The 12,590-nt window shown below is 45.3% G+C and overlaps 1 protein-coding gene across 1 annotated transcript in view; it reads left to right on the forward strand.

Moving 5' to 3' along the window:
• Window positions 1–318: 318 nt before the first annotated feature.
• Window positions 319–12,590, forward strand: part of LOC8051514 (INO80 complex subunit D) — a gene marked incomplete at its 3' end in the record, with an annotated part of 43,146 nt that continues 30,874 nt past the window's right edge. The window contains 3 exon segments of the mRNA XM_042290619.1: window positions 319–457; window positions 1,092–1,238; window positions 4,958–5,955. Coding sequence (XP_042146553.1) covers window positions 444–457; window positions 1,092–1,238; window positions 4,958–5,955 — 1,159 coding nt within the window.

Here is a 12,590-nt window from a genome sequence, read left to right on the forward strand (position 1 = left end):
TGGATTTTTCGCTGTCTGGTACACCAAAAGCACGATCAAGCGAGTTCTCCGAAGCGCAATTCTGTCTGCACCTCGCCAACTGTCGCTGCTGTCGCCAACCTCGCTTCGCCGCCAGCCTGAGCTAACTTGACACAATCTGCTGTGGTGAACGTTTCGCATTTCAAATTATACAATATGTTTTGTTTTACAAAATAAAACAATAGTTTTATATTATGTGGGGCATAATAAGTGTTGACTTGTTTATTTGCTTAAAATTATTTAGAACAATAAATACTAGTTAGCGCAAGTGAAGCGGACGCTGAATCAACTCGTGTCAATGCAACGGCAGCCATATTATTTGTTGTGGTTTCCCATCTTACCATGATTTTACACACGGATGTTGGATTTACTCTTATAACAAGTTCCGGCTAAGGAGCGCACATCATAAAGCGAGAAGCTTGATAATGAACAAAAATGGGTAAATAATTATACGTGTACTCTTTGTTTCTTGCGAGGGATTCAGTTTTGACAGTGTTTATGCTTTGTGAAGCTAGCCCTAAGAAAGTGACCTTCAAATGTGACATGATTTTAGGAATAGCGCCCGTTATTATTCGTGGAAACATGTAAACGACTCGGAAACACTTAGTGTTGGTGTCCAGGAAAATTTCAACCGTTCGAACGCAGCCCTAACGCGACAGGATGTCTGAGTTAAAACACCTTTTTCTGTAAGCCTAATTCTGCTTTTCCGAGAGACGCTAGGTTAGGCTTAGTAGTTCTCTTGATGATCGACTGTGAATGAACCCTTCATTTCTCATTTCTCTTCACTGGACAGCCGCATACGGCGATATTTGTCTCGCGCAATTTCTGTAAAATGCTTGTCTTGTGAAAATTCGAGCCTAGGAAGGCGAGAAGTGTCCGGTGTCAACGCATGAAAAATCACGTTCGCGACAGGCGCGCCGAGACTGTAGAAATGTAAACATTGCCGAGTTTTAACTCTCCCTTTCCTGTCGCTGCGCGTTAGGATTATTTACGCGATATGTCCGACTTCGTAGTGTGACGTCCACCGATCGCTGTGGATGTCCGCTAATTAAAAGATCTGGTTTCTCCCCCAGTACAAAATTATATAAACCGGGACAGTTGAATGGCTACACCTACTGCATTCGACAAATCTTCGAAGAGAACACCCTCGGATACACTCACGGCAGCGGGAACGTCACCAAGCTCAACAACAAGTGTCACAACTTCTCCAGTGAAGACCAGTGAGTGTTCGATATTGTGCCTCCGTGCACCCCCGCCTTCCTGTCACCTTTTGGCAGGTGTCAGATGTGGGTTGCTTTCGAGATCCATGCGCGTCTTAAAAACAACTACGTTTATCGACTGTTCTTTCCTGCCGTTCTTCTCTTTATAGCAGAATTTCATTTGGTGTGCAATCGCCGCTGGTCAAAATTATAACCGAACATGTTTGTGCGCACCCCCCTCCCCCTTCCCCGATTTTGCTACATTCTAGGTTGACAGATCAGTTTGCAGTGTCGAATGTATGCTGGCGACGCGTGCTTACTGACGAGAGGTTCATGAACCGGAGTTATCATGCTGTTCTGCTTTTGTGGGGAATGATAAGAGTGTGTTTATTTTTGGCGCCCCCTCCTTTCGTTTCTCAGAGGGAGGACTGAAGCAACTGATTGCCTGTGAGGCTGGCGCTTCCGTTTTTATTGTTAGGCGAGAGTGTTTTTAGTGCCTACTGTTGAGGGTGGTCCTGGGGGGCTATGTTCGACAAATGTTTCGGTTCTCCTAAAAAGAAACGGAAGTGACGTAAGGAACGATACCGTGTCTGATTGGCTAGAGGCTCAAATGACGAAAGTTTCCTCTTTTGTCATTTGAGCCTCTAGCCAATCAGACGCGATATCGTCCCTTGCGTCGCTTCCGTTTCTTTTTAGGAGAAACGAAACATTTGTCGAACATAGCACCCCTGGTGTCAGACACACAGGCGATACATCTGCATTCTTTTGGAGCATCTGGGGGGGTTTCCCAACACTGTTTGCAGAAAACAGGAAATGCCGCTCTTTCATCCCATTGGTGGCATTTAAAACCCATGGTTTGATTGCAGAGGCCTTCATTAATTTATTTAAAGTGTTAGTTATGAAACTAAGCTTATCTTAGCAGTGTTCATGCAGAATCTTTAATTGAATTAGGCTGATAGGTAACTTATTTTGGGTTGGTTTTTAGAAGCAGATGAAAGGATTTTCTGGCTGTCGCATTTACTATCTGTGGAGTCTGTGGAGGAGGCAATAACATGCTTTCACCCATTCATTCATTATCAGTCGGGTTATCCGGGTGACTTTCTTTGCTTCTTCTTGCCTCCTTTTAGATATAAGGCCTCTTGATTAGCTTACATGCCATGGAGCTCATTTGACCATCTGCCCTTAATAACACACTTCCTCTTCTAAAAAAAAAAAAAAGAAAAAAAAAAAAAAGGTTGATGAAAAGTTTAAAGCTGTTCCAGGCTAGAAATCTGGAAAGTTGTCATAGCCCCAGTGGGGGGGTTGTCGCATAATCTTGACGTACCAAACCCACCATGAAACGTCAAGCTGTAGGTGGTTAGGAGGAAGCGCTTGCCACTCATAGTTTCCGGATTACACATCACTTGTTTTACTGAATGTCAAAGTGCTAATGTTCCATAGCATTTCAGACTGGACACAGATAACTCTTGAAAGTTACCTTAAAATCGTTTTGGGTTAGAAGGGTGAGAAGCAGATATCAACAGCTGTTAAATACAGATTTTGATGCAGTATTCCTATATGTTTCAATGTAGCTGTTGGACAGTATCAAAGCTGTCACAAGTCATTGATTAGAAGGCAAAGCAGACAAAAACACCCATAAATGTTGATATACTGTGTACAAACAATCAGTACCAGGTCGACATAATTAGTCCAGGGGTTTCTACATTATTTTTGTATATAGGAAAAGAAAGTGTGTTCAAACATTCAGTGAGGACTGGAAAAAAGTAATCTTATTGTTATTTTTATAGATATTTTAATCACAGAGCAGTAACTCAGGAAGTGGAAAGGGGATGTGGGGTAATGCAATCAAAGTTTATAGGGTTTACAAGTTGTTGGTTAAGAAATTTGCACTCGTCTGGACTAGGCAGCAATGATTTGATGATATATTCACGTGTTGGTGATTTTGCCAATTATTTCTGCCCATTTTGTGAGTATAAATTGTGAGCAATCGAATCTTGGGTTGCTTCTTTTACAATGAGTACTTTATGCACTCTGTTGTTACAAAGTTACAGATAGCGGCTTTACCCCAATGTCTTGAATGTCATTTAGCTAAATACCAATGGGTGACGAAAAGGAAAATAATACTCTGAAAATTTGCCCAAACAAAAGAGAGATAGAGATGGAGAGAGAGAGAGAGAGAAAGAGAAATGTAGTGGTTAACCGTCATGTCTTCCTTACTGCTGAATGTCCTACACTGAAGTGCGATTAATGCTAGAGCATATTTGTGGCTCTATGCAAAAAATATGAGTATGTACTGTTCTGTTCTGATAAGTGGTTGATAAGACCTTGTTGATCTAGCAGATGGCGAGAGCAGTTCAACAGCTGTATCCTTTCCAAAGGAGCAGAGCCAGCGCACTTCCTGGTTGGAAAGAGTGGACAACAAAAACTCTCACAGTTGTCATGGGCTTCTGTAATGTCAACTATTGTTCATTTTCTGCATTATGTATGAAAATCATTTGTTCAGCAAACTTCTACGCATTGTGAATGTTGATAATATGTGAAGGTTGTAAACGGCGAAGGCTCGGACATTATCTCACCACACGGGGAGGAGTAGTTTGGTGAAGCGTTTTCAGCGTCCCTAATCTTGACTGTCAATAGAGAGTTTTAGAATAATGTTCGAAATTTCAGCGCACATTAGCGCAAAATTTAGCACTTGCATTAGCACACGCTACGCAAGAGTTTTAGAATAGTGTTTCTCCGCTGCATCGCAAAAGTTCAAGTATCTCGCGCTTGTCATACCAGCAAGGAACAGTAGAAATTTTTATCTCACACACAAAATGCTGGAACTTAAGTAAAGAAAACAAGATTTTTAATCTAGAGTAGCATCTTAGCTTTGTTCAAATATGAGAATGCGACGCAAGCGGGCATGATCGGTCGACCGCTTGCATCGTCTTAGCAAGAGAGGCCTCGTGTACTGACCTTTACACACCACGCCCTTGCCAAAAAACAGTTAACGTGCTGTAAGTATCAAGTTGCCGGCGATCGTTACCCGTCTTCTAAACCGAGTGCAATGTTGTCCTGCGTTAAAAATCAGTTGCGAGGATGCTGCCGGAGTCGTGCTCACTACACTGCTGAACCGGCCAGCGTCGTGAGTGCGTGAGCACAGTTTTTTAACTGTGCTCATCTTGGCTTTCGCCAACTTCTCATCACGAGTCCTCCTTGGAAGAGCGTGAAGATTCTTTGCATATGTACGCAATTTCCAAAAAATAGCGCATTTAAAGTGCAAACCGCAGTTTGCATTCGGCGCATGCGCAGTGGCGACGACGTTATTCTTTGTGTATGCAAAGTGCGCGCCATTCTAAAACTGCCTGTTATAGTGGAAAGACCTAATTATATGCAGCAGGCAAGCAGTATGTCGGGACAATGGGTGCAACCTAAAGATTGCTACCAAGGGTAGTTACAATTACTAATCCTTTACCGCTATAAAGAGCCTAGTTAATCTGTACTCTGTTGAGTACTCGAGAAGTGCGAGCTGGCAGCTTAGGAAAAAGGTTTCTTTGCGTGTGCCTGTGCGAGGGGGAAAAGGACGAGCATGACCTCCAACTCTGAGCTTTGAGCCGAGTGTGAGGAAGGAAGTCATCAGTCGTGGGACCATGCTGGTTTTTACAGTGCCGGAAGTGTCTCGTGATTGGCCAAGCGACCTCGCTGCGATAGGTGTTGGGCGGTTAGCGTGTGAGGTGAGCCCTCCTTCTTCTGCCCAGGAATGGCCACCTGACGGGGCCCACGCACCCAGCCCGGCTGTACGCCCACCCGAGCGAGGCACCCAGCAGCGGCCGCAGGGAGCACCGGCGCCTGCGCAAAGAGAAAGCGGCCCTCGCGCTGCCCTCGGAGGGCAAGCTCAAGTTTGCCGACCGCCTGCGGGCTTTGCTGAAGCGCGAGAGCCACCTGAGTGGACAGTTGCCGGGGGGACTGCCCCAGGACCCTTATGCCTTTTCGGAGGCCCCCGCCGCACCCCCCGCGGGGAGTGCCGTTCCCAAGGCGAGCCCCGTCGCGGCGGCCCCCCCTCCTCCCGAGCCCCACCGGGCGCTGGAGAATGGCGCCGCAGGCTCCGAGTTTTTCCCGAACCACCGGCCGCACCCACAGCTCCAGGCCCAGCTTCAGCAGCCGCAGCAGCATGTTCAGCAGCATGTTCAGCAGCAGGTCCATTTGCACGTCCAGCAGCACGGGCAGCAGTCTGCCTCGGTCAAGACGTTTGGCTCGGTTGAACAAAAGCCCAAGACTGCCCCCGTCGCTGCAATCAACAGCGGTGCATCGATTAGTGGTGGCGGCGTGGCCGGTGCCCCAAAGTTGTCTAAGACAATGAACCGGCTGCAGGCGAAGATAGCGCAGAACAAGCTGCTGGACAAGCTGAAGAAGGCCCAGCAGGATTCCTGTTGCTCTTCTAGTCATAACCACCAGCAGCAGCAGCGGGTGGCGGCAGCCTCCTCCTCGTTTGTGCGGGACGTGGGACTGTGCGCGGTCAAACAGGAAGCTTCCACAGTTAGGGTGGCTGCGGCCAGGGAGCGCGTGCCGCGACCAAGGGTCAAGGGGTCGTCGACCTCCGCGACCGTCCTGGCGGCGACTCCGGCGGTGGCTGTGCCCCCCCTGGCGCTTGGCCCCTCGGCGGCGCTGCGCAATTTGCGGCAGGTGTGGGCGCTGGAAAAAGCTGGTCTCGAGGCAGAGGACGGAGCGGCGGCTGGAGGACCTCACGGGGCGCTCGGTAAGTTTTGAGATGTTTCTTTCGAGGAGGGATGTCCCAGACTGGGCTGTGGAAAATGACATGTGTGAGGTAGAGCCGTATATGGGGAGAGTTTGGCCAGCCTATGATCTCGCCACCGTAACACCCCCTTCCGAGTAAGCCAATTGGCTCGTGGCGCAGAGCGAAAGGCGTGAGCGCATGTGTGTGAACTCCTGGCTGCTCCCACAACAGTGCTCTGCGCCGACAGCGTTGCATCAAAATGGCGGTCATCTCCTCTTTGCTCCTTTCTTTCTCTCTCGCTCCTTTAGTGCTCTCCTCCTTTTCCTTCACTTTTCTCCTCCTGGCATTTTCGTCGCCACACCCACTGGCCAAACTCTCCCAATGTACGGCTCTGGTGCGAGGAATGTTTTGCTGCCATCTCATGATGCTTTTGATCCCTAGAGCCGTCAAGGACCATATTTGGGCACGCTGCCTCTGCTGCTGTGAGGTCGCTGGCTCAAGTCTTGATGTCGGACTGCTTTAGAATGATGACAAGGTTATGCTGAGAAACCCTTAAAGGGGCAGTCAAGTGGTTTTTGAGTTCGTGTTTTGATAATGACAGCTGAATTTAGACGCCTTAAGTATCCCTAAAAACCAAAAAGTATAGTCATACGGTGATTATTTCTTTAATAAAAATGTAATTGAAGGCCGCCAAACCTCGGATCCATCCGAAAACGAAACCACTCTCATTGGTCGTCGCACGCTTATCAAAAGGATCTCGGGCCAATGGCGTTGGACGACGTTCTGTCGCGCAGTGATCCCGGGGTAGCCGCATCGGCCGAACCTCTTTGTCATTCGGGCTTCGATCATGGCGGAGTTCTCTACGCTGGAGGACCTGACGCCGTTAGAGGTTGAAGTTCTTCGGCGGACAGCCGACCTGGGGATGATTTCCTATGACGCCACTCCGACGTGTGATGTGGACGATAGCAGCGCTTCGGAGTCATGTTCGGGTTCCGAGGACGACGAAACGCAGACCTTTTCGGGCGTTCTTCGATTTGCGGTTGGGGCAAGTCGTAACCAAACCAACGTTTGACATTGCAGCGTTACCTCTGGTTCGTGATGTCAAACGATGTCGCCACGTTGACTTTCGCCTCGGGAGAACGGGGGGAAGGCTGGTTCAGACATGTGCAACGAGCGCGTACCTACGACTGCGTCCGTTGCAACCGGAACGACCGCACTGCGCCGCGCGTACACACACCTGTAACCACTACAACAAGCGCAGCGGGTCGTCAGCACGGCGACCGCTTCCGTACGGCGCCGTCAGCTGTGTCAGCGGCCCCTCTAAAAAAGGGGACGCACTGCTACTCAATGCCGTAACAGAATATAGACAGACAGTTTTCTAGTCTAAAGCTTTATTATTTTTTCTTGATAGGCTTGCAGGGTACAGCGAATGAAAAAATAAAGAGATGCAGCGCCGTCTTGGACGATCAGGACTCTAATACACGACATTGCAATAGTACAAATATCGCCACACGCCTTTTCTACGATTATAAAAGACAATGTAATCTTAGCAGCGATATAGCAACGTAGAAATATGGTTTTGTGATCAGATAGACGTTGTGAGCGTTCAGGATTGCTAACACTAATCACTTTTCTCCGGTGACGAAAACGCGTGAAAATTCGTATCCTTTATACGGTGCGCGCCAGTAATACCCTGAACTTGAGCACACGCATGAAATGCGCCAAATCAGAAATCCGGGCGATGTTCGAGGACACAAATGCTTAGGAAGCACCACTGTAGTCGAAGTAAACAAACACGACGGCACGGGCGTTTCTGCTATCTTGAGAGTGCCGCCACGACATCGCCGTACGAGTAGGTGGATGTTCCCTTCTAGTACGTGCTGGGTTATCATAGCGAAACACAACGAAAATTCACAGTCAAGGATAGCGCTTTTACGCGGAACGATGAGCTTTCACCAGGCCGTCCATTCCGACGATCACCACCGACGCCACGTTTGCGGATAGAAGGAGCCGGCCGGCCCGCGACCGGCACGACCGGCCTGCAACGCGCGGAGATACGTGCGCTTCCGCGCATCCCTGCGGAACGGGACATTCACCCCCCGCAGAGGAAGGCAAATAGAAAACGTAGTCCCTTGTTTGTGAAACGATAATTGCGCTATCGCGTATTCTAAACTAGAAATATTTTACGTCTTGTGAAATTATCATGCACAACATATTTAAATGAACTGAAAATTGTTTTTTTAGCGAAACTTTAAAAAGACCGCCAAAATTTTCAAACATACGATAATTTCATTGGTCCTCGCAAGTACAGAAAAGAGTCCGCACGTATTTTATTCCTGCGTGATTAATAGGCGTTTCTGCCTTCTAAAACTGAAGATACTCATTCACTGACACTTCCTTAACACCATCGCACCAAAAAGTAGCTTCTCCAAAAACCGCTTGAGTGTCCCTTTAAGTATTTTAGGACCATCAGCAATGAAATACCAATGTGGCTACTAAGATTTATAGGGCAATTTTAAGAACAAAACACAGCCAAAAAACAGAGGAGGAGAGAAACACTCCGCAATTAGCCCTGTCATAAATGCAAGTTAACTTTATTTGTATACGGTGGTTATTGGGACACATCTGGCTCCTACTCTCGTTGAATCCGTACCAGCGCACCTTTACGCTATGTTTTTGTACACACAGTGCAGTGTTTTCTAGCTTGTCCGAGTTGTTTTGCATTGCCACTGATTGCCTTAGCTAGAGTAGCTGCCATACAAACAATGCATCGGTTTGTGCTCGACTTTCGCAGATTTTGGAATTGCGACGGATCAGTTATTGAGCAGTTGGCTTGTTTGTGGGTAAAATGACTCTGGCAGTTGGGCTGTGATGACCTCACGGGAAAAAAAAAACAAAGTAAACATGCACTTGCACGACCCAAATACATGCTTCTGGCAGTTGGGCTGTGATGACCTCACGGGAAAAAAACAAAGTAAACATGCACTTGCACGACCCAAATGCATGCTTCTGCAGTTCTGTCGTCGACGGAGCTCTCCGTCGTACTTTCGAAATTTACCAAGCTAAAAAATGACACTTACGAAAAATTGCTTGCTTACATGCAAACAAATAAAGAAAAAGCCATAAAAGGTTTACCAGCATTGTTGCTGATGGCTTGCCTGAAGTAAATTTACATTTTGCAAAACTACTGTAGAACTTTAGAGAGAACTTTGCGTAGCCATAGACAATACTGTCACAGGAGTTGTACGAAGTGCTGCATAGTCTAGACAGAAACGTGATTGATAGTTTGTTTTTCTCTCACACCTGGTACGCTATTGTCAAAACTGCTTGTATAATGTGGTGCATGATAAAATTTAGTGAAGAATGAGGGCAGAAATAGCGAGAGCTCCAAGCTGCAGTCTTCTAGAATTATTTGGCGGCTTTGACCTTAATCATTGATTTTTGTGTTTAAGCATCCATGGTGTCAGGAATTTAGCAGAAAAGAGGCATCAAACTGGGACATATATTATTTCAAGGAGCATGACTCCCAGAAAAGCAGGAAGTAGCAAACTGCATTTCTCCTCTTCGCAGATAAATAAAATTGGGGTTTTTTTGTATAAAAGAAATGGTAAAATAATGTTAGGTTCAAGTTTTGCAAATTATATAGCTTAGTCGGGCAAATTAACACTAGCACACGAGGGTAGGGAGCCAGAAACAGGATTTTTGCTTTTGAAAAGAAGAGCAGACTTTTTTTCTTTCTCTTTGGAATGGTTTCTGCCTCTTTACCGTGATGCAGTTTCTGTGCTCAACCATGTCATTGCATGCAGGCCATGGATTGGATATGTGTGCTGCATATCCAGGTTGGCTGCTCAGTAACTATCAATTTGTTGGGGAATATTCGGTTCAGGTCGCAAAATACCGTTTTTCCACAGTTAGCCGTCCCTGTTGGGTGATGATCCCTTGGTATTTGCAGAGCTTTTTGATGGGAAGTTAGCTGATGCAGTGTATCTGGTAATGCACACATTCTCAAAGCTCAGCGGCAGTATTTTTGTACAGTAGTTTAAAAGACGCAATATATGTGGCATTAAAGGCGTCTACTTTCCACAAACACATATGAGCAGTGATGGAAGTGCTGCTCCATTTGTGCCAAAACACCACTTTTTGCAAAGAATAGTGTGACGCTTGCACCAAGATGCACTTTAGCGAAGCAGAAAAAACAGGAAAAGAAGGTCCTTGTATAGGTGTACGGTATCACACGCGTTGCAATTGTAACATAAAATGAAAATCCTTTCCTTTGGCTTAATCTGAAAGTAAAGCACGTTGGTCAAATGAAGCCAATAGTGCATGGGGATGCTAAGGACGTTTCCGAAAGGCTTGCGTCGCACAGCTTGTTTTGATCTTTACTGCTTTGCAGTGGTGTGCGCGTGTCAAGCTTCACCCCTCTGCATTGGCGTGCTAGGAGCAGTGTCTGATGCAGAGAGAGTTTGCATTATCTCGATCAGCTCGGAAATTATTCACACTAGTAATCAGGGTTTGGCAGAGATAATCTAAAATGTATTTGGAAATACGAATGCTGGGATACATGACGTAGACAGCTAAAGTACTGATACTGAAATTTATCCTTACAGAAGTATTGCGATTAATATCATAATTACATTTGAAAAATAGGAAAGTATCTGGAAATGCAAATACAGGAATTCATTTTGTCGGAGCAGTAATACTCGGATGCACTTCTCTTCAAAAAGCTTTTTGTGATGTGACCTTGTATTACTGGCAAAAAGTTACTATTTGTAAAATAAAAATTAGACAACTTTTTGCAACATATATCTTTTCAGATGAAGGCAACACAAAACAAAAGTAAACATAGAAATTTGCTGCTACACTTGACTACATTTTATGAGAAGTAGCATTTTAAATAGCTCGTTGGTCAGCCGCTTCTGATTTGGGCAAAGAGTTGTGTTAGCGAACGAGATTAAGCGTTCCACAAATGTCAGCGAACACGAGTTCATATTAAAACCAACAGAAGACCGCTTTCACTGTGAGGAAGTTTTAAACCGTGCCACTATTGTTTTTTCGGTTTTCTATGTATATGAAGACCTCGCTTGGAGGTGATACTATGTAGGCCTGATTGACAGGGTTTGTACTTCTAAGTTGAGAAACGAGTCCTCTAGTGAAAACAAAAAAAAATACTAACCGTGAGGTAAAGATTTAAGTTGAACTGGACGTTCTTTAGCCCGAAATTATTTTCAGATGGAATTGCCATTTTCCACTTAACATAAGCTGGGGGGAAGTAAGCGGGTATTCAATAGGTTGGAAATACTTCCCATCCAGAATGCAGCACGGTTCTCGTTTAGATATATTGCATGCCTCTGATGCAATATCACATGAACCCCTAAATTCATTTTATATCTATTTAAATATTCCCAAAAGATCAGTATCCTCTAGTCTCATGTCAATACCTTTTCTGCAGTCACTTGAAGATGTCGCCTTGGAATAACATGATTTTTTTTTTTTATCTGATGATCCCAAGAAAGAAAAATTACATTCACCCTAGTAGATGGGGCTGGGAGTGCAATGTACAGTTGCAAAGCTCATACTCACTGTACCTTTAACATTTTGTTTCTACAAAAAATAGTTACCTATAATGTTTAACACAAACCTTGGTCTGCTTGATAACAAAGTGTCAAGGTCTGAAGCATAGAAGAAAGGAAACAGTCTCTTGAGTTTTCGCTTGAAGGTCATTGACTTCTCGAACATTGCAACTAGATACATTGGCCCTGGTTTGTATCGCAATACAAGGAGTATGTAAAAAATGTATTCCAATACTAACATACAAATGCTGACTGAAAAATTGTATTGTGATACAGAGATATAAATACTAAAGGTATTTCTGAAAAACTATCGTCACGATACATTTGTATTGCGATACAGCCCATCCCTGCTGGTAATATAGGTCAACCGATAGTTTAAACTAAAATTATAAAAAAAAAGCAGAGAAAATTTTTTGACCCATATTGTTAAATACTCGGAAGCGCCCCTTTCGTTCAAACCCACAATTAATTTCCCAAACTTGGGATTTCTGCAAATTATACATTGCCTGATTTGACCGGACAAGCTCCCATGTCTAGATCAACCCAGTTTTCAGTGACAGTGGGGGTGGGGGTGGGCACTCCTCTGGTACGGTATTTTAATATGGGTAATTGGAAACTTAGTTCCTGTCAACATTACTAAAACACTCAGTTGGGAAACTGCCTTAGAGCCTTATCTCAAAAAGTGGCTCCGATCTGTCCTCGAGAACCGAGCTAATGACGAACACAATGCCGCCATTTCTCCCGCAGCGGCCACTCGAGGAACTACACGTTACTTCTATTTTGGCTTTAATAGGTCATTATGGAGCCGAAACAGATACAGCGGAAGAGGTTACAGGGGTGCTACCCCCGTCTCCCGAGCGGACGCGCCGCGACTTACTACCGAAGTTAAAATGCACCTAGGTCGGGACGCGCTACCTGAAAGCACCGCTGAGGCATGGTTGTATAAAAGCAATATTAATTGTGCCTCAAAACCCTGCAACCTAAAGATTTTAAAAACATCACGTGCCCATCATTTGGTACTAAACTCCAATAAATTTCATATAAAAAGAGTCTTTTCCGTTTGTTTTTACGCAAAAACATGCTTTC

This window comes from Ixodes scapularis, unplaced genomic scaffold (genome assembly GCF_016920785.2).
Source record: "Ixodes scapularis isolate PalLabHiFi unplaced genomic scaffold, ASM1692078v2 PGA_scaffold0__279_contigs__length_252992795, whole genome shotgun sequence".
Classification (NCBI taxonomy): Eukaryota; Metazoa; Arthropoda; class Arachnida; order Ixodida; family Ixodidae; genus Ixodes; species Ixodes scapularis.